The following is a 23,046-nucleotide window of genomic DNA, read 5'->3' as shown; positions in this document are numbered from 1 at the left end:
AACCTTATCTTGCATCCAAATTAATTATGCATCAGGAACTAGTATTTTATTGACTAAAATATAATAGGTGACCAACTCTCCAACTTGGGAAGCTGGAAACCACTTGTTATCTTCAACAACATGGTAGAACACTCCCACCATGATATGCAATGATTTGATTCTATCAAAACCACTGAGGCTCTACTGGACTCTTCCAATCATGCAGGTTTCCCCATTACAATCTTAGATCTGAAGAGTCCAAAACATTTTAGTTCTAATGAAAATATTGGAACCAAAATGGTGATTTTCAAAGCTACCTTGTTTGAGATGGACTGTAGTGAACATCAAAGTGAGAGACAAAAAATACAACTTCAGCCATACTAAATTTTATCAAGGGAAAATATGTGCAATGTACAATTACTCCAGGTCTGTGGAAATCCACTCTTTCCTCTCTTATCTCTCTGGCAGTGGTGATGTCATGTTTGAAAGAGAGTACATCTCACATGGGTCCCTTGTACTGGTTTCCAGACAAATGTTGCCTAATTCCAGGACACGAACCTGCAGCATCTCCAAGTTTCCTCCATACAACCTTAAGAAAAAGAAGAAAAAGAGTAAGCATCCTAATTGTCCTGTTCCACCAAGGGGTGTGTATGTTGTTGTTGTTGTTGTTGTTTTTTAAGGGGGAAATCTATGAGAAGGACAAAGGAATATAAGACAAGAGACAAAATATTCACACGAATGAGCTCAAAAATAAAATGAAATGTGATGCAAGTTTCTAAATCATGAGAACTGCTCAAGAGACAGGAGTGCCATGCTTCTTTAGCAATCAGGGTCAAAACTACAAAATGATATGCCAACTTACACTGGTTATGAGAGTGGTCCCCAACTCTGGCTGTCCACTAGGAATTATTCTTAAACAGGTAGGGTTGTCTATTTTCTTAAATCTGTCAACATGATTCTAATGTGTAGTTAAGAATATATGAGCAAAATCATCCTGGTTCCTATATTATACATCTAAAATGAGGAATACCAAAATGTTAAATAACTAAGAACAAAAGCTCCTTCACTGTCTGTAGTGGTTTAAAGTCCTGAGCTAGTAGCCTTAGGGTCACTAGTAGATTTCCCTTGTCTTCCCTGTGGAATGGGGGCCTTACTGTTGCTGCTGCTGCTGCTAAGTCGCTTCAGTTGTGTCCGACTCTGTGTGACCCCATAGACCCCACCAGGCTCCCCGTCCCTGGGATTCTCCAGGCAAGAACACTGGAGTGGGTTGCCATTTCCTTCTCCAATGCATGAAAGTGAAAAGTGAAAGTAAAGTCACTCAGCCGTGGCCGACTCTTAGCGACCCCATAGACTGCAGCCTACCAGGATCCTCCGTCCATGGGATTTTCCAGGCAAGAGTACTGGAGTGGCGTGCCATTGCCTTCTCCAAATGGGGGCCTTAGTTATCATAAATCTTAGCTACCCAATAGTATATCTCAGATTACCACAATAGAAAGCATTCAGATGCAGGGAAAAGATAAGAATAAATTCAAGAGTCACTAAAAACAATATGTTAAAAATCAGGCTATTTTAAAGGGACAATAGCAAAGGGTGAGATTAATAACAAGTAAAACCACAGAATCCAACAATGACATACCAATATACTACATTAAGAAACCACATAGTAACAGTCATAACTCTCTTAGTGTTTTACTGTTAGGATTATGATCAGATTGATTACTTCCACAGAAATTTACATTGCTCTAGAAGGCAATGGCACCCTACTCCAGTACTCCTGCCTGGAAAATCCCATGGACGGAGGAGCCTGGTAGGTTGCAGTCCACGGGGTCGCTGAGGGTTGGACACGACTGAGCGACTTCACTTTCACTTTTCACTTTCATGCATTGGAGAAGGAAATGGCAACCCACTCCAGTGTTGTCTGGAGAAGCCCAGGGATGGGGGAGCCTGGTGGGCTGCCGTCTATGGGGTCGCACAGAATCGGACACGACTTAAGTGACTTAGCAGTAGCAGCAGCATGAACATAAAGCAGCTGGTTCATCAATACTTCTTTGTTTTCTCTTTTAAAAGAGCAGATATTCCAGAGAAGCAGATTTCTAGTCAAAGTAACACATAAGCATGTAGGGGTCTGTCTACCTTCATTTTGAAACCTATGGAACTATTCATCTCTGGGTGTGAGAGACACTACTATGCGGTAGAGATGTCCTGTCATATTTGAAGGGAGCTGTAGTTATGGTCCTTTAATATTTGGGAAGGAATTTCCTAGTAGCTTAGATGGTAAAAAATCCATCTGTAATTCAGGAGACCTGGATTTGATCCCTGGGTCAGGAAGATCCCCTGAAGAAGGAAATGGCTACCCATTCCAATATTTGTGGCTGGGAAATCCCATGGACAGAGAAGCCCGGCTAGCTACAGTCCATGAGGTTGCAAAGAGTCAGACACAACTGAGCATGTATAGCAGTGAATGGTTCAGGCTGCACCCAAGGGACTTAGGGAAGTGTCCTTTCTCAATACACTGACTGAAGAGGGACACATTCCGAATCAGGAAGCCAATGGACACTGTGGACTTTCCCTTTCTAGCCCTTAAATGGTATTACATCTACCCAGAATGCTTCAACGTCTTGTTTAAAAGCAAAGGATAGATTCAAATGATCAGGAACAAAAGGCATTAGATGATTACAACTCCAAAGCGTTGTATACAACTCCCTCTTCAAGTATTCAAATGTAGAATGTAATGGGCCTTAACCCTGAAATTACGTGGTGAAAGGAAGCTCAGAGAAGACAGAACTTTGAAATAAGCCAAAGACACTAAGACAAACACAGAGTAGCAACTTGTTAAATAAGTAAGAGAGCTGAACGGTTGGGTATCTGAGATGGTTACTGAGATGGAGGACCAGTCAAGTATCTCAGCTGCTCTCAGGGAACTGACAAGGGCCAAACAGAGAAACCTAACATAAAACTATTACTACAAAAAGATAGATAATATACTGTTTCTTAGAGAACAGTATATTTTTGTGGTAGAGCTTGGAAGAGACTAGAAGCATTACATGCTTATTAATCAAAATGATGGTGCTGTGAAGAAAGGTTGTTAACGTCTATAAAATGGAAGACTGTATAGATGTTAACCTATTTCCAGAAAGAATATCAGGGATGGATATAAACCTGAGTCTTTTAACTGATCTCACGTTATGAGAAAGCTTTACATTTCTGTAACGTTACTGTAAAAGCCCATAGTTCCTCTTAATAGGTTTCATAATCTTATATACATTATTGCTTAGAAATTTTAAAACTGTCCCACAAACTGTATTTTTGTTTATTCTCCAATATTTGCTATGTGTTCTTGATGTGGCTATAACTTACAATGGTGACACAAATATTTTAAATCAACCCTTTTTTTTTTCTTGTGGCTTTTAAATAATTTCCAAATATAACAGTGCTAACAATCAGATTTGAACTAATTTACTTTTTTTGTTTTTCAAATTTTGGTGACCAAAGGCAAAAACAGAAAAGATGCCCTAGAGAACTTTCAAAGCTCTTGGCTTTCTGAAGGCAACGATAATTACCACTGTGTGTGTCCTTTTGAAGGATTTTTGGAAATACAGGCAAATCAAGATCAATGCAAAACTAATCAAGATCCAATTCATCAGTGGGTCCCTTCTCTAAGAAATAAATTTTCTAATATCTAAAAATATTTCATCAAAAAAAGAGACAAGAAACAGTCCTGTGTTTATTTAGACAAATTCTGGCATTGAGCACAATAGAGATGGTTTCCTCTGTAAGATACATTGATTTTCATTCTTGAGAAAGAAAACGGAAGTGCCTAGATTCACTACAATTGGGAAAGTAGAAAGAGCTGGTCCTCAGAGAAAATCTGGGTATATGCTTGACTTCTCTATTCATTAGAGGACAATTGGGGCAAGTAGCTTAATTTCAGAATCTTAGTTTCTTTAAGTATAAAATGAGAGTTCCTACCCCGATTGCCCAAGATCTGGTACGAAACCCAGACTTCTGAATTATGAAGGAGCCTCAGTATGACTCTGAGAACCACTGAAGGTATGACCTCCTATGGTCCCTTCCAGTTTTACAATTCCTAATGTTTGAACTTTAAAATTTATCTGAGGGAGGTGTTCAAATTGAAAAGCTTAAGAACAGACAAAAAGCTACAGAAGACAAATAGTGACACATTTAGGAAATCATGACATCTGGAACCAATGACCATTTGAAAACAGACAACAGATATGTAAGAAAGAAAAGCACCACCACAAGCAAGCAAGAGACTGAGTGCTGGGGCCAGACTGCTAAATGGCCATGGACTTATTTAACACTTCCTGGATTCTAGGATGCCTCGGGGAGGCAGGTAAAGGAGATACCTGGTCCTAATAGCCTAAAGCTGAAGGGTATTTCTAAGCAATTTTGATATGCTAGTGAACAAAGGATAAAAGTACAATGAAACACCAATTCAAATCAAAGCTTAAAATAACTGACCATGAATTTTTGCTTTTAACAAATGTCTTCCCCATCATATTCTACTTAGTTTTAAATAAGTTCCACAAATTATATTCTTGATTAAATGATATATCCAAAGCACATTACTCAAAAATTAAAATTAAGATTAATCAAATCCAAACCTCAATAATGATTACACAGGCTAAGCATTGTGAAAATAGCATGTCTTCCCCGCCCCCCACCCCCAACTGTATTTCTGTGATTTCATAGGTAGATTTCTGTGTGGCTATCTCTTAAGTTCATATCTATCTCTTACTATTTTGAGATACTGCTGGGCATGACATAAAGCACACATCATATGAATGAAGAATATAGCAAATATTACCTATTGGGTTGGCTAAGAAGTTCATTCCAATTTCTATGGAAAAAACAGAACAAACTTTATGGCCAACCCAATATTAAGATGGTGATTTTTTTCCCCAAGTATTGTTACAAATAATCTGCAGAAGGCTGTGTTTTCTTTATCAAAGGTTTTTAAACACTGCTCTTTAAGGAAAACTATGAAATGGAAACTGATTTATTTTATCAAAACTAGTAACATTTAAGGAAATTTATTGTTCAGAAACTTTCACAGTTCATTCTGGAACACAGAATTGGCAGATTCTTGCTCACCTGCATATTTTACATGACTATTGCGTTAAAAAATACTGCAATAACATTTACTAAAGACAATCAAGGTTTGGTTTTACTTTCACATAAAAATATAAAGGCATTTGGCCAGTATTTTAAAAGTGGGTGTTCATGAAGCAAAATCTAAGCTAGGATGAGGCTTTCAACACAGAATACACAATAAAGCACATTAAACTTACATTGCACATTTCTCTGACTATAGCTTTTTCTGTCTCACTAAGGTCATGTTCATACTCTTTACCCTGTTGACGATCTATAGTTTCCTGAACATCCAAGACCTGGATTTGTTGAAAAAGAAAAGCAAATTTCACATGGAAAAAAGAAGTTTGTTAGTTATGAGTAAAAATCATCAAGGAGCTCCACTTTGTAAAAAGAAAGAAAGAAAAAAAAAAAAAAACCTTAGTTTTTTTTCCATGTCTGCATATCAGAGTAGGTTAGTATATGGCAAAATCTTTTAAAAGAGTTGATTGTTCTGAAAGCTATCTGGAGTCAATTCTGCTTGATTTTCAAATGGCCATTAAGAGCAATCTATTGCATCACTAATAGTCAATTGAATTCATTCATGTCCAAAATAATTAGATGCATTTAGTTAATCTGGTCATTAAGATAAAGCTGACTGTCAACCATTTGGAGATAGTCAATAAATCTTGCTCCAATGTAAAGACTGGCATGTAATTAATTATATTACTCAACAGTCCAAATGATATGTAGACACGGCCTATAAAAAAATGACTAAAAAGGATAATAGTGACCAGGTGAAACTTGTCAGAACCCATGAGAACTTTTAACATGAATGCTACTGACCTCAGAGTTCTTGCCTAGATTTGTTCCTGGTGCCTAAGACAGGACTATGGAGACAGCTCTTTGACCAAAGCAAAGAGAAGCAATGGCTCCCCAGTCATGAAAATATGTGAGCAACACTAAGTATTTTTCATCCGAGAATGAGATGCTTGTAAACAATTTTAGATTCTACCTCTCTAAATTATTCCTAAATGAATTGAGAATAAGATTCTGTTCAAAATGTCTTTAAAAGTTTCATGTCAATACTCTATATAGTACAAAAGAAGACAAAACTTTGGCCTTGAGGGCTGTTTGTTATTTTTCTCTACATCAGCTTCTAAATCAAATCACTGATGTAGTATTAAAAAAAATATTTTTCCTAAAAGCTCCTGTATAATCCACACTGAACTGTAACACTGCTAAACTCCTTGGTTCTATTGCCACGGTCAATGCTGATGGCCACACCTAAAGGTGTCACCTGAGAATTCATACTTAAAAGCCTGAAGCAGAACCTTACAGAATCAGTTCACATTCTTTTTATACTTAGAGGAAATTATTGATGATGCTCAATGAATATTCATAGAAAAGTTAAAGCACTCCTTGGAACAAGCTCATTTGCCCACAAATTCGATTTATTATGCACCTGAGAGAAGTGTACTTCAAATCAGTTAATTTCTGCTAAATGAAGTGAGGCTCCAATTAATAGTTATGAATTTTAAAGCAAGAAAAATGTGGCATATTTCAAGTGGGCAATTCCTCACATTGATTTACAACTCTTTTCCCCAAACTATGACCATGGAGTTTATTAAAGTTTAGAAATTTTTAAAACTTTACAAGAAGATGAGAAACTGAGCCACTGTTTCAACTACTACTTTCAGAACAGAAAAATGATATAAATCAGCTCTAGATTGATAGCATTTTAAAAACAAAACATGTCAAGAGGCTACATCTTTTTTTTATGTTGAGATATTCCAAAGATGTGTTTCCCAGAGGCTATGTTTGCACATATTTCTGTCTCGACTCATAGAAGCAAGTGCATTCTATATTCAAGAGCCTCCAGTTACCCAACCAAGGTGCTTTAGTTGCTCAGCATTACCCATCAACCAAGTGAGGACACTTAATGTGTTCTGATTATAACATAATATCTTCCTCTTAAGATAAAATTTTATATGGAAATTCAAAAATGAATTTGGAGAAAACTGAAGAGCTCTTCCTTGCCCTCCCCTTCCTTTTAGGCCATACTACCACAGCTGCATTGAGAAACCAGGGAAAGACATCACTGTGACCCACGACACTGATCTGATTCCAGCAGCACTTGTAATTGAATAAGGCAATGGGCTGAAACAGGTTTCAGTTTGGAAAGCAGGGCAGTGTGTCATTTCTGAAGTATGTGTAGATATCAATACTACAGGCTTGAAGCCACTCCTTCATTTTTCCATTTCTAAAGTGCTTTCAGATTGCTAGTGCCTGATTTATGCTCAAGTAACAGCTTGTTTAGCATGCTGTTCATACTAAACAGTATCCAAATGCTGTTGCTAAGAGCAAGCCAGTTGATAAACCAGCAGCTGTCAGACAAAGGGCAGGGAGGGCCCCTCATTCTGGTGTACCTTCCCACAAATTCCCCTCAGTTGTTCATTTTGTGAGGTTTCCCAGTCGAGACAGGAAACGCCAAGTTCATTGCCACTGGCCCCCAGCATAGTTCTACCACCTCCCCTTATCAGCTATCTGTAAGTGATTGGGAAAAGCACACTCATTTTATCTAAGTTACAGCAAAATGTAATGAGGGAGCTAAATCAACTGCTAAAACAATCATCCTCAAGTCAAGTAAATATTTTGAAGTTCTCATCTACTTCTTTGCTTTTCTGCATGCCAAGGAAAGTGTGGCCCCCTGCATAAGAGTGCCTCATCAGCCTGTGGATAAATCATTCTGGAACCAAAACAACTTTAGAAAAGTTGTGAAATCCATGTGGCAAAAGCAGGACTGAAGCACTCTACCTACTTTATGGCTCAAAAAGGTTTAGTCAAGGCTGCTACTGCTGCTAAGTCACTTCAGTCGTGTCCGACTCTGTGCGACCCCATAAACAGCAGCCCACCAGGCTCCTCTGTCCCTGGGATTCTCCAGGCAAGAATACTGGAGTGGGTTGCCATTTCCTTCTCCAATGCATGCATGCATGCTAAATCACTTCAGTCGTGTCCAACTCTGCGACATGTTAGGAATTAGAGATAAATTGGAGGACAGTGTTTTATACTTTGGAGCTGATGAAATTTCAAGGAATTGTCTCAGTTTTTAATACGATTTTTATTGCCTGCAGTTTCTTCTTAGGTAAATATTTATACTGCATATTATTAATTTTACTTATTGGAAAGCTCATTACTGGTAAAGAAAAATAAATGATAAATTTAAGCCACATCTTTCTTTATTGCAGAATCTTAATTATAAGCCAAAAGTAAAATATCTTTATGAATAAGACCAGATGTATATTTTCTATAGTCTATAAAGAGGCATTAACTAGAGTTTGAAGACTTAATTTCTATTTAGTGGTGAACAGAGTAGGCTTTTGTTTATTTGAAAACTTCTGTTTTAGTAAGTTGCATAACGTACTTCAGTTGCAAAAAGAAAAATATGGTATATCCTTCCTTATCTTGGCTAGCTATTAAGTTCCTGTATTTGAAGACATCCATGTTACAAACATTGCACAGAAAATACCTGTAACAAAATTTTACACATACATGCACATCAGACTTTAACTTCAATGCAGATAGATATGAATCACATTACTCAAAACAAAATGATAAAATTAGAGATTCAATTCAAGCATAAGTACTCAAACCCACTATTAGTTTATAAAATTAAAATCATTCTTCAAAACTTAATATTAAAAAATTTTTATACCATACGGGTCAAAAAATAAAGTATCTATGGTTAAAACGAGACCGTGAGGATTACCAGACTATAGTGAACAAGCCACAACACAACTGAAGTACTGAAGAAATGGTTGTACACAGTTGGTTACCTTAAGAGAGTGTACCACGGGTTCAGGCTGCTGAGAAGGTGTGGTATGTCCACTGAAGCTAGCTGGAGAGTTGGGTGAACTGTTACTCCCATCAGCCCCAGATGACAACCTAAAAGAACCCTTAGTAGAAAATCAACAACTTTGTTATTAAAACAAAAGTCGTTTATAACTGAAGAGATGTCATTCAATATTCAATTTCACTGCCAAATGAGAATTAGCCTTTTTTTTTCTAGCCTATCATAAGATGCTATCAACCTGTTAATTGGAATACACTTGCTGCTTGACCAGCAAAAAAAGAAAAAAAAAAAGGTAACCAAGAGCCATCTCTATGCATTTTCAGATGTCAGCTCTGATTTACTGAAGAGAGCAATGCCCCCCTAAGGAATGCCCATTAAGAACATTTTAAGAAGGATTTTTGAAACTTAAAGATACTCAAGAGTAGGGAATTTGTGAGTTACTCCATATTTGAGTTAAGCATGCTCACTCAGCATGGCAAATGTCATGTTCCATATGTCTCAGAAAATGCAGACACATCACATTGGAGAAATGGTGTCCCTCGCCTATGGCGGAACATTTCCCAAAGAGATTTAACCATAGGCAACATTTTCTTCAAGAATTCTCCTATTTTATGAACTTTTTAAAAATGAAAAAAACAGACTGCAAATTACATATCTGCAGTTTAGTGACTTTTCAACTGAATTGCTGAGAAGTCAGAACCTGGGCATTATTAATTTGACCTGCAAGAGTCACAGTCACCCATACAGGAAATGGGAAAAAGTAAAAATGTCACTTTTTCCAGGGTTCCTTGGGAAAAATATTAATGGATCAGGAAAGAAAAAGAACAGTAGTGATCTACCCTCCGAGCAAAAACAGTCTAATGGGAATTTTCCTGTTTTTAGGGTCTGAGAGATTTTAATTTCTATTCATCAACAAATATGCAGATTTTTTCATACCTACTAGACTAGTAACTGTTTCCTTTAACTTGATCCTATGAATCTAATCCCCTGAGAAGGAGCCATGGAAGGCGCATCATATGTCGATTCTTGGTAGGAAGAAACAACAGTGAACTGGGACATTAATTTTCTAGCATCTACAGGAACGCTTCTATGTTGTTCATTTTAGGGATGGGTGGGAGAAGCTGAGCACAGCAATAGTTACAGGTATGGGTTTTATACAAACCATGCTAACTGCAGAGAAATTAACTCTTGCTATTGATTTTTACAGAGATTATTATTTATAATGAATTTGGAATATCTTCTCCCTTCCCTCGTCACTGTCCTTTCTATCTATATGTCCCTGAAGGCTGTCCTTGCCATCTCACAAGCCAACTGAGGCCATGTTCTTTCCTATGCAATCAGGTCAGGTCCTGCCCCCATCCTCACTAGCCAACAGGGAGAGGAAGACATGGATTATGACATTTAGGTGACCTTTCAGCTTCTGTTTGCCACTGCAATTAATGATGAAATTAATAGCAGGTGATGACATAGGACATACAATTATCTCAGCCCAACCCCCTCTGGGAAAGAAATATAAGGTTTGTTTTGTTGTAATTTGAATCAAATCAGACATAGAGTGCCTAAAACAAATAATAGAAAGTAAACTATATGAAGTTTAAAGATGATTAATAACAGGCACATGCCCCCCATCCAACCACCATATTTGGACATTCTCTTCCTTTGTAGAAATCAAATATTTCCAAAACAAATGAGGAACTAAAGGAAGTTCTTCCTTGAAAAGCTCTGGTTCTCTACTATTCTCTTTCCTTACCAGTACCACCCTTAGGAACTCTTCAGAAAAGGTTTCTGAGGTTATACAGAGTTCACATCCGTGTCTCATTTGGGTTCCACCACTGCAAGTGCTGTTTCCTCTGAATGGTAATCTAACTTGCCAGGCAAGATCCTTCCCCCTCTGCAACTAACTTCCTTCAAATTCTTCCTTTTCTGCCCAGCCTGTTTCAAATCCCAGACCTGGCAAAATGTGGTAGGCATGTCCAATTCTAGCTTCTTTGCCCTTGGGCACAGGACCTCTATCTTTCGGGGTAATTTGGTTTAAGAAAATTTCTGAAATCAATAAGTAGCTTCCCTAAACCACATCCTTTGGGCAATTTAGCATTGTTTAGACTTAAGGACAGTCCTGCCTATTCAGAAAGACATACCCTTTTATTAAAGAAATTTCACCACCATCATCATCATAAAAGCTACAATGGAAGCTACATGGGTGGGGGAAAGGGGAAGAGGTGGTGGCAGGCAACTTATTCAGGGATTCAAGCTCTACTTCAAATCTGCTTTGCAAGCCATGGACTTAGTCATCACTAGAAAGGTAAAGGTTCATATCTCATGCAGTTTTTGTGTAGCTGCAAAGGTTACTGAATACAGGTTAAGTTGTACACTAATAGATGCTAAATAGTTTTCTTGATTATAACAGAAACAAGCACCTCATTTTTTCTGTCACATCTGATTTAGTTACTATAAAATAAAATTTTAGATTTCTAGTTATTGGTAGAGTTTTAACTGTGGTTTCTCTAGGCTCTGGGCTCCATCAATACATATTCTCAGTTGAATAATATGTTTTCACTGAAGTATTTTTTAAAATATGCTACTGGGTAAAATACTAGCACAAAAAATATTTTAAAAGAGTCCCTTGGAGTTTATTTCAATAAGATTTAGCCTGCTTATTTAAATTGTATCTTGGCTGACTCAGGAGACTGGGAATTTAAAAAGAAAAAAGTCTTACTGAAATTGGAAATGAGAGTCCCAGCTTTGGGGTTGTTTTCAAGCTACACATGACCACACACAGTGCACACACCACCGGTTGGGTCAGTAGTCAGTTTGAAAGGGCAAGGAATAATTTTCTGAGCTGGTCTTGACACTTCTGTTGGTGTCTAACAGTTCATTTTCATGGTCACAGACTTTAAGCCCCTTTTCAAAAAAAAGGTGCAGGTACCTTTCTCCTTCTTCAATGTTTGGGGTTATTCAACTTTCACTCCCAGGTTCAGGGGGGAAAGCACTGAAGGTGACTGTTTTAGAAGATAAAAGACTCTATTCCCGCCTTCCCTCCCCTGATCTGGACACACAGTGACTTTCTTTCATGTGTGCAGACTTGTTCTCTCCCCCCAGTATAACTTTTCCTCTAGCAACAGAATCCATCTGGTTACGCACAAGCAAATCAGCAGCTGACTCATCTTCACTCACCGGGAGAGTGGGCAGGCATCGTCCTATTCCTCGGCACCCTTGCCACCACTGCAAGACCCGCCGGGCTCTGGGCCCCCAGCCTTTCTCCATATTTGAGCTGTTTCTAGTTGGAGGTTGCCTTCTATTCTGGGTGGCCTTATATTTGGAACAATATAGTACAATCACTCAGAAAAATGCTGTTTCCCAAGTCTCAAGAAAGCAGACAGAACAAGAAGCTTAATGAAATGAACCACAATGACCACAATGGCAAGCTGTAACATGCACCTCTAACAAGGGAGAACATTAAAAAACTCAGTGAAGTCCTGAATGTAAGAGCTAATATTGATTTTTTTTTTTTTTAAGTTTTGGGCAGAGGTATAACTAATTCTCAAGCTATCAAAAAGAGATAGATGATAATGCCAAAATTCTACCAAAAAAAAGAAAAAAAGAAAAGGAAGCTATTTATACAACTTAATTCTGTTGGCTTTATTTGTGAGAAATAGAGAATTAACATAAGGTCTTCTAAGTATTTAAAGTGATAACCTCAGAACTTAGAAATTATTTAAATGCAGTTGGGAGCACTCAGACCTTATGTTAAGAAACACAAGTTGGGTAGATATATTCAATACTCATAAAAACTGACACTGCATCAAATTCTCAGCAAAATTTCTGTACACTGAAGAGTATATAATGAACTCAGAGATCACTGTTGCAATAAACTACTTTACATGGGGCATATGCATAATTATCAAAATTTCTATTAATCAGTCATTTCCCAAGTTTCTGTACTAGTTGTAACTAGAGCTATCATATAACTGACATAAAAAGAAAATAAAAAGAGTTTTCATCCCTAAATTTTAGTTTTTTTCCAAACTGTAATTTTATTAAAATGATCAGAAACAAAATTAACTCATTTGTCCATAATTTCCTTTCCCTGCCAAGTTTCACTAAGACCTTCTAAGAATGTTATGTCCTAAAGAATAAGAGATAATTTTTGAAATATAGAAAACTTGCAAATATAGTCTAAAAATTTCAGTGTACAAATATTTAAGTTAATTTTAGGAGATTTAAAATTAAAAAATGATTTTTTAGTTCTCATTAATCTATTATTTGCCTTATGGTGAACAGCACTGGTCTAATTTTTACTTTTCTCAGACTTTTGGAGGCTGAACAATAAAGAAATATACCATGGTCAGAAGTGAAATCAGAAAGGGAGCAATGTCGACCAGCATTTGGTACTCACAAAATTTTATTCTGAGTCTACAAAATAAGTACAAGTAACCTATTAAGTAAGAAAGTCACACATATTCTTCACAAATAGCAGAGAAAATTATATATTTGCAGTTGGACCACAATGATCATTTCCTCAGTCAACACTAACTTAAACTTTGCTCTCTCAGTAATCACCTGTCAGTGTCTATTTCCATCATAAAGAATTATCCAACAATTTATAATATGGTGGATGGCTGAAAAATCACCCCCACCCCAATCTGCACAGTTTTGTTCCTGGGATGACCATTAGCAATGAATGAAGTTTTTTTCTTTTTAAAAATGAGCTCTATATTCTAAATTTGGTTATCTCCAAGACTTAAACATCTCACAGATTTCATGTTTTTTGTATCCAACAACCAAATAAAACATAAAAATTTCTTTCATTTGTATTTAATGTGTAGTGAGATTAAATCCCAATGCCTCTCCACTGTAACAAAATTTATTACAATAACCATGAAATCTAAGGTAATATCTGTGAACAGTTAGAGGCCTGCTGGAAGGAGCAGTCATTTATTTTCATTTCCAGAAAGTTGATACAACAGGCAATAGCATCATTTTTCAGTATCTTGTAAAAGGTTCTTTTTAAACATATGCAATACAGATTGTAGAGGATTAATCTCATAAAAGGGGGCAATATATGTATTCTTGCCTCAAGAACCCCATGAACAGTATGAAAAGGCAAAAAGATAAGACACTGAAAGATGAACTCCTCAGGTCAGTTGTGCCCAATATTCTACTGGTGATCAGTGGAGAAATAACTCCAGAAAGAATGAAGAGATGGAGTCAATGCAAAACCAACATGCAGTTGTGGATGAAACTAGTGATAGAAACAAAGTCTGATGCTGTAGAGAGCAATACTGCATAGGAACCTGGAATTTTAGGTCCATGAATCAAGGCAAATTGGAAGTGGTCAAACAGGAGATGGCAAGAGTAATCGTCAACATTTCAGGAATCAGCAAACTAAAATGGACTGGAATGGGTAAATTTAACTCATCTGACTCATCTACTACTGTGGGCAAGAATCCCTTAGAAGAAATGGAGTAGCCATCGTAGTCAACAAAAGAGTCCAAAATGCAGTACCTGGATGCAATCTCAAAAGTGACAGAATGATCTCTGTTCATTTTCAAAGCAAACCATTCAATATCACGATAATCCAAGTCTATGCCCCGACCAGTAATGCTGAAAAAGCTGTGAAGTTGAAAGATTTTATGAAGACCTACAAGAACTAACACCCAAAAAAGATGTCCTTTTCATTATAGGGGACTGAAATGCTAAAGTAGGAAATCAATGAATACTTGGAGTAACAGGCAAATTTGGCCTTGGAGTACAGAACGAAGCAGGGCAAAGGCCAACAGAGTTTTGCCAAGAGAACACACTGGTCATAGCAAACACCTCTTCTAACACAAGAGAAGACTCCACACATGGACATCACCAGACAGTCAATACCGAAATCAGATTGATTACGTTCTTTGCAGCCAAAGATGGAGAAGCTCTATATAGTCAGCAAAAACAAAACCAGGAGTTGACTGTGGTACAGATCATGAACTCCTTATTGCCAAATTCAGACTTAAATTGAAGAAGTAGGGAAAACCGCTAGACCATTCAGGTATGACCTAAATCAAATCCCTATGATTATACAGTGGAAATGACAAATAGATTCAAGGGATTACATCTGAAAGATTGCCTGAAGCACTATGGATGGAGGATCATGACGTTGTATAGGAGACAGGAATCAAGACCATCCCCAAGAAAAAGAAATGCAAAAAAGAAAAATGGCTTTCTGAGGAGTTCTTACAAATAGCTGTGAAAAGAAGAGAAGTGAAAAGCAAAGGATAAAAGGAAACCTATACCAATTTGACTTCAGAGTTCCAAAGAACAGCAAGGAGAGATAAGAAAGCCTTCCTCAGTGATCAGTGCAAAGAAATAGAGGAAAACAATAGAATGGAAAACTTAGCAGTGGTCACAGGACTGGAAAACGTCAGTTTTCATACCAATCCCAAAGAAAGGGGACAACAAAGGATGAGATGGTTGGATGGCATCACCAACTCAATGGACATGAGTCTGAATAAACTCTGGGAGTTTGTGATGAACAGCGAGGCCTGGCATGCTGCAGTCCATGGGGTTGCAAAGAGTTGGACACGACTGAGCAACTGAACTGAACTGAGCTGATATAAGCCAGATTTTCACAGATGAATAAACTACTTTATTATCATTTTAAAGGAAAAGGTACTCTTTTAAAATCAGGATTATTGACTTTCTACTCATTTCAGCAACTTTCTTGTTTTAAATCAGGTCACGGAAAAATGTATTCTGGACTGGCCATCATTTTTGACCTTCAAGTAAAATATAATGAAGGTTTTCTGCTAGCTCTACAGTTGTCAATCATGCTATTTTTTTGAAGATAGATTCATAGAATATAATTCATCAGTAATTCTGGTTGGAGTTATTTCTGGCAAATTCAGAACCTGAAGTGAGGACACCCAAATTCTATCCAGGAATTGGGAGAACAATTCCCAACCACCTTAACAAAGTCATTTCCTGTTTTCTAAGGAATTCTATTTTGTTTGTCTTCTGCAGTTTTCCAAAAATTCAAATTCATTTTTTTCCTAAAAAGCATGCATGAATGACCCTGCTATGGTACTCATCAGCTACTGTTGAGCTACTTTATATACAGTTAACCTGAAAATTATTTAGTATTTAGTATCCTATTTAGTATTTTTCATGTTATTTAACTTTGCTCTTTTGTTAATAGCAAAGGAATGCTGCACACCCAGACTGTAGGTGAAGTAAATTACAGATCACTTAATATGCGGTAAGTACTCATTATAGAAGTCACAAATTCTACTACTATAAACAAATACCCTAGATCAGGAAACAAAAGCACATCTCAGCATAACATAGGCTAAAAATACCATCCAAAACACACAAACAAAAAAAACATAGGCTAAATATGTCAGCTATGATGACATAGCTGGTATCATAATCAATAGGTGAAAAGCTAAAAGCATTTTCCCTAAGCTGAGCAACAAGACAAGGATGTCCCCTCTTGCCAGTTTTATTCAACATGGTGTTGGAAGTCCTAGTCATAGCAATCAGACAAGAAAAAGAAATAAAAATACTAATTGAAAAAAAAAAAAAAGTGTCACTGTTTGCAGATGGCATGATACCAAACAGAGAAAATCCTACACATCACCAAAAAACTAACCAGTAAATTAAGTGAAGCTACAGGATACAGGATTTATACACAGAAATCTGTTGCTTGTCTATGCATTAATAATGAACTATCAGAAAGAGAAAGCAAGAAAACAATCACATTTAAAACTGGATCAAAAAGAGTAAACTACCCAGGGGTAAACTTAAGTGAAGTCGCTCAGTCGTGTCCGACTTTTTGCGATCCCACAGACTGTAGCCCACCAGGCTCCTCTGTCCATGGGATTCTCCAGGCAAGAATACTGGAGTGGGTTTCCATTTCCTTCTCCAGGGGATCTTCCTGACCCAGGGATCAAACCCGGGTCTCCCGCATTGTAGGCAGACGTTTTAACCTCTGAGCCACCAGGGAAGCCGGGGGTAAACTTAACCAAGGAGGTAAAAGACCTGTACTCTGAAAATTATGACACTCTGATGAAGGAAATTGAAGATGATACAAATAAATGGAAATATATCCTGTGTTCGTGAATTGGGAAAAAAATACTATTGTTAAAATCTCCATACTATTCAAAGGAATCTGCAGTCCTAATGCAATCCCTATCAAAATATCTGTGACATTTTTCACAGAACTAGAACAAATAACCCTAAAATTTATATGGAACCACAAAAGACTTAATAGCCAAAGAAATCTTGACAAAACAGAACAACACTGGAGCTATCACGTGCCTTGAATTCAGACTATACTACAAAGCCACAGTGATCAAAACAGTGTAATACTGGCACAAAAATAGACACTTAGATCAGTGGAACAGAATAGAGGGCCCAGAAGTAAACCCACACACTTATGGTCAATCAATCTATGACAAAGGAGTTAATAATATACAATGGGGAAAAGATAGTCTCTTCAATAAACGGTGCTGAAAAAAACTGAACAGCTACATGTGAAACAATGAAATTAGAACATTTACTTACGCCATATATACAAATAAACTCAAAGTGGATTAAAACCTAAATGTAAGATCAGACACCATAACACTAGGTGAAAACATGAGCAGAACAGTCTTTGACATGAATCAGCAATGTTTTTTGAATCTGTCTCCTAAGGCAAAGGAAACAAAAACAAACAGGACCTAATTAAACTTAAAAACTTTTGTACAACAAAGGAATCCACTGACAAAATGAAAAGACAAATAATGGGAAAAAATATTTGCAAATTATATGCCCAATAGGAGTTAATATTCAAAATATTTAAAACATATATATATATATCTAAAACTCCTATATATATATATATCTAAAACTCCTATATATATATAACATATATATATAACTCATATATATATGAGTTTTAAAAGCTCATAAAACTCAGTATCAAAAAAAAACCTGATTAAGAAACAGACAGAAGACCTAAATAGACATTTCTTCAAAGAAGACACACAGTTGGTGAACATGCATATGAAAAGATGCTCAACATCACTAGTTATCAGAGAAATGCAAATCAAAACCACAGAGAGGTCATCCTGCTCACATCTGTTAGAAAGGTTACCATCAGAAAGACCACAACTAACAAACACTGGTGAGAATGTGAAGAAAAGGGAACCGTTGTGCACTGTTGCTAGGAATGTAAATTGATGAATCCACTACGGAAAATGGTGTGGAGGTTCTTTAAAAAACTAAAAAGAGAACCACCATAGGATCCAGCAATTCCACTCCTGAATATGTATCTTAAGAAAACAAAAACATTAATTCAAAAGGATACCTACCCCCAATGCTCACAGCAGCATTATGTACAATAGCCAGGAGACAGAAACAACCTTAGAGCTGACTGACAGATGAATCAGTCAAAAGATATGGTATACAAGTCAAAAGATAGTATACAAAAGACATGGTAATTAAGCATGCATGATCCTAGTTCCCCATCCAGGGACTGAACCCACACCCCCTACAATGGAAGCATGGAGTCCCAACTACTGGGCCACCAGGGAAGTCCCTACTACCCATTTTTTATGACACGATATCTGGAAATTTGGGATACTTTCTATTATTGTCCTTAAAATAACTGATCTTCTAAATTAAGGAAAAAATATGAAACCATTCAAATTTTTAAAAGATCATCTAAACAAAAAGAAAATACATATGGTCCCAGAATACTTATTCTGTATGGTCCTGGAAGAAAATTGTTGCAATTCATGATGTGAGATTTAAGAGAACTAGCAAGGAAATGGCAACCCACTCCAGTGTTCTTGCCTGGAGAATCCCAGGGACGGGAGAGCCTGGTGGGCTGCCGTCTATGGGGTCGCACAGAGTGGGACACAACTGAAGTGACTTAGCAGCAGCAGCAGCAGCAGCAGCACCAACAGCAGCAAGATAAAGCTTTTGTGATTATCTTCTTGCTATTTTATGGCTATATTTTACTTGTTTTAATAAAATTATATTTAACTGACACTCTAGAATCTTCCAGTCTTTTGCCTCATAGAAGTACATTTTTAAAAAGTCAAAACCAATACAGTATTGTAAAGTAAAATAAAAAATAAATTAATTAATTAAAAAAAATTATAACAGGGAAAAGGAAGTTCAGATATTTACATTGTTAACCACTTAATGAGTAGAAAATGGAATTAATAAAATTATGACCATTTAAAAAAATAAAAAGTCTTTAACAAGAATAGGAGAATATTATGTTTTTATATTTTATCATAAATACATGCTTCCCACTTTGATATAAATCAGATGTAATATATTTGTAGCAAACATTAGAGCCCAGCCCCCTTACCTATTATAGAAAGCCAACTATGAAAGCCTGAAGATTGATCGGCTAAAGTGGTTTCCTGTTAGTTAAAGATGTTTAATTTTTTATAAATCCTGAAGCTAGGTCAAAGTATCAAACTGTGTGCCTCATACTTCATGAGAATGCATACCCAATTTAAGAGTGAGGATGAATTCTCTTTTTCCTTATTATATGGCAAGGGCAGATGCTTTGGAAAATAATATTTTGCTCAGTTTGATCAGTCTTCATTCTGACATATTGCAATACTGCAATAGCACGCAAACAAATGCTCAGATAAGAAGAGATTTTAAAGACTTGTCTCTTTGACAAGTCTTTTCCAAGAGATTCCTGAGAATAGACTTAAAAATGCTAAGAGACCCTCTGCTTTGGTCTAATAGAAAATAGTTGACTGTATTCAGAGAAAAGCACTTCTTATTTAAATTAAAGAATCTATTCAATACTACTTTAAATACTACATATATTAAATAATTTCCTAGATTTACAGATATTTATTTATTCACTTCACATATATTTACTAAGCACCTACCAAAGATAATATTCCATATGATGCCAAGCACATTTCCATTCCAATAAATTTTTGTTGCAAGAAAAGCACAGTAAGTTTGTATTTTTGACTATAGGATCACAATACTTAGGTTCAGAGTCTTAATCTGACACTTGTATGACCTCTCTGTGCCTCAGTTTCCTAGTCTATAAAATGTGGATAGTAATGCTACAATGGAAAGTCAGTCTATAGGTTTGGTTACTTACATGAAAAGAGCTTTACAACAATCCCTGGCCCACAGTAAGTGCTAAGTAATTGCTGTCATTATCACAAATGTTTTAGCTTTGCTTGTCAACACATTTTATAACTTGTTTGTCAATCTGCTTTCACATGTTTATTATTTAGAGCAGTTCTCAACCTGAGGTGATTTGGCCCCCAGCAGGAGATACTTGGCAAAGAGGCCTACATATATTTTTACTTGTCAAAACTGGGCAGTTTCTATGGGGATCTAGTCGGTAGAGGACAAGGACGCTGCTGAATATCTGACAATGCACAGGACAGGGACAGCCCACTACAACAGAATTATCCAGCCCCACATGTCAATAGTGCTCAGGCTGAGAAATCCTGATGTAGCGAATCTAGTGAATCTCTGCATTTTGCATGTGAAGACAAGTTGCCCACAAGACTGTGATGGAGCCTGTGATGATTTTGAAGGAAATTCTCTGAGCTTAAGACCTCAAGTGATCTAAGTATAAAGACATCCTTATTTCCACCTCCCCATAAGCAAATTACTCTTTCTAACAAAAGGAATAGTATTAAAAAAACCCTGATACATCCTACTATAATAACACTAGCAAGAAAGAGCACGCAGAATGGGCAGGCTCAGGGCAGCAGTCCAGAGGACAAAGAACTGCAGAGTGGAGAGAGTGTGGACACTGCAGCACCTTGAAAACAGAGACACCAATCCCACAGGGAGTAAAATGGCAGAGGTGCTTTGTGGACATTACGGGAGAAAATGAATCTTCCTTAGCAAAACAAAAGGTAAAGATTCTGCCATTAACATTAAGTAGTCATACCAAGAAAGAATAAAATTGCCCACAAATAGAAATGAGGGCTCTGACACATGAAACAACATCCCAGGGCAGATGAGAACACGCTGTGATAGGCAGAGAGGAATCAGAGAACACTGGACTAGAACACGGACCACTCTCTCCAGATGTAGCCAAGTCTGTTTACATGTTTGTCTCCTCAGTAGGAAGAAGACTCCTTGAGGGTACATCTGAATCATAACAGCTCTCAATTACTAAGCCCCTGCTACGTGTTAGGCCTCTCCTAAGTGCTGTCAATTAAAACATTATTAAGAGTAGCTCCTATGAGCTTCTACTATATGATAATACCCATTAAGACATGAACTGTTGGCCTGGTGCTTGTTCTCAGTAATTTATACTTCACAGCGACTTTTTTTTTTTTCCTTTTTGGCTTGGGGCCCTGAAGGTCTTCTGTTCCAGGTACTCATCCTTTAGCTCCTGGGCTACAAGAAGATCCTGTAGATCCTAGGGAGCATCAGGACTGACTCAGGGGCTTGGGGAAGTCAGAATAGAAGCATGTTAATAACTAATGCAGAAGAACTGGTACATACCAGGTGAACATCAGCTGTGGGCCCAAGGACTTTGTCCACTCCAGACTCAGAATTGTGGCCACAACAGTGACATAAACTTGCAGCTGTAATAACCCAAAGATTCTGAACTTTGAGATTTGATGAAATCACCTAATGAATTTGTTGAGAATTGTTAGCAACTCATTTTGGAGTACTATGTGAGTCACAGTATAAATGAAATACAATAGGGTTCCAGCTCAACACAGTTATCAAGAGAGTATCTATTTCCTATTCTAGCTTTCTGCTCTCTGGGTTTGCAGTTCCAGTGATAGTTTTCTGGATCCCATGCTTTTCTTATTCCATACTGGTGTGATCCAGGATGTCACTCTCTTGATTCTGGTTCCTTCATATTTATTCATATTCTTTCTCTTATTCTGGAACAGGTGTTGAAAAAGCTTGCTTCCATCCTGGCTCTGATGAACAAGTCATGATCATGGGGACTCTACTTTCATGGTTTGGCAGAGGGTACAATTACCCTGACCACCCACTGCAAGGTGAGCTAATAAGACTCTTGTTCATAGTCCTATCCCATTTGATAGTAATATTTCATGTATCTTGGAGCTCCTTAAGGTCACTGCACTTGACTTTTATTATCTCTATAATCACAATGACCAGCACCCTATCTCCACATAGAAGTTGCTCAACAAACTTAATATATTAATGGATAATAAAAATCTATGTGCAGGACAGTGGTTTTTCCTCTATCATCTCAGAAGTAGTTGTGTAAATGCTTTAATTGTGTGTCTGTGTACTCTGTAGTTAGTAGGTACTCAACTATTTATTGAGTCATTAAGGCATACTTCTAGAGTGCTAAAATGGTCTGAAACAAATAAAACTGAAATTTCTGTGATGTCTACAGAATTTAAACACAGACTAAATTTCCATTCTTTTTTTCTGATTCATCAGAATTTAAATAGAGACTAAATTTCTATTATTTTTTATTAGCCAGAGCAAAATTATTCTGAAAATCTTGAATCACTTCCTTCTATTTCTAAAGCTGCAGTGAGCTCAAATATGTTAAAGAAAAAAAAAAAGTAACTGAAAAGATTACTAGGAATGGTTAGCAAACCAAAAGAATAAGACCTTATTATGGAGGCATCCAAAGTATATGGTGATTTCCATCAAAATCATTGTATAATGCCAAACACCAAATGGTGAATATAAAAAAAGTTATCTTCAAAAGAGGTATTATTCTCAGCTTCATTAAGTATAGACCAGTCAATGTATAAGGCCAGTCCCAGCTAAGGATTCAAGAAGGTACTATTCATTCACTGACCAGGCAGCACCAGTGGTAAAGAACTCGTTGCCTGCCAATGCAGGTTAGAGACATGGGTTCCATCCCTGGGTCAGGAAGATCCCCTGGAGGAGGGCACATCAACCCAATCCAGTATTCTTGCCTGGCGAATCCTATGGACAGAGGAGCCTGGCAAGCTGTGGGCCATAGGGTTGCACAGAGTCAGACATGACTGAAGTGACTTAGCATGCATACATGCATGACTCCTCATTTATCATGCCAAACAATGTCTAAGATTGAGGTCTGTGAAGTCACAGCTGAGGTGGTGAGGTGCTCCAATTCAGATAACCTGAAATTTTAAGCAGTTGTCACATTCAGGGAAACAGGA

General features: G+C 37.1%; 1 protein-coding gene across 2 annotated transcripts in view; it reads right to left on the bottom strand.

The window, feature by feature from the left end:
* Positions 1–413: 413 nt before the first annotated feature.
* Positions 414–23,046, bottom strand: part of CCDC85A (coiled-coil domain containing 85A) — a 221,381-nt gene continuing 198,748 nt past the window's right edge. The window contains exons 4-7 of one of the 2 annotated variants that reach the window (XM_052649086.1): positions 12,098–12,232; positions 8,907–9,026; positions 5,292–5,390; positions 414–568 (exon numbers count right to left, since the gene is read on the bottom strand). In XM_052649086.1, the coding sequence (XP_052505046.1) occupies positions 479–568; positions 5,292–5,390; positions 8,907–9,026; positions 12,098–12,232 (444 nt within the window). In that variant the 3' untranslated portion in view covers positions 414–478. The remainder of the gene's footprint in view (positions 569–5,291; positions 5,391–8,906; positions 9,027–12,097; positions 12,233–23,046) is intronic. The other variant, XM_052649087.1, reaches the window with a different exon arrangement.

Source organism: Budorcas taxicolor, chromosome 11 (genome assembly GCF_023091745.1).
Source record: "Budorcas taxicolor isolate Tak-1 chromosome 11, Takin1.1, whole genome shotgun sequence".
Taxonomy (NCBI): domain Eukaryota; kingdom Metazoa; phylum Chordata; class Mammalia; order Artiodactyla; family Bovidae; genus Budorcas; species Budorcas taxicolor.
This window is presented reverse-complemented; position numbering and strand designations above follow the sequence as displayed.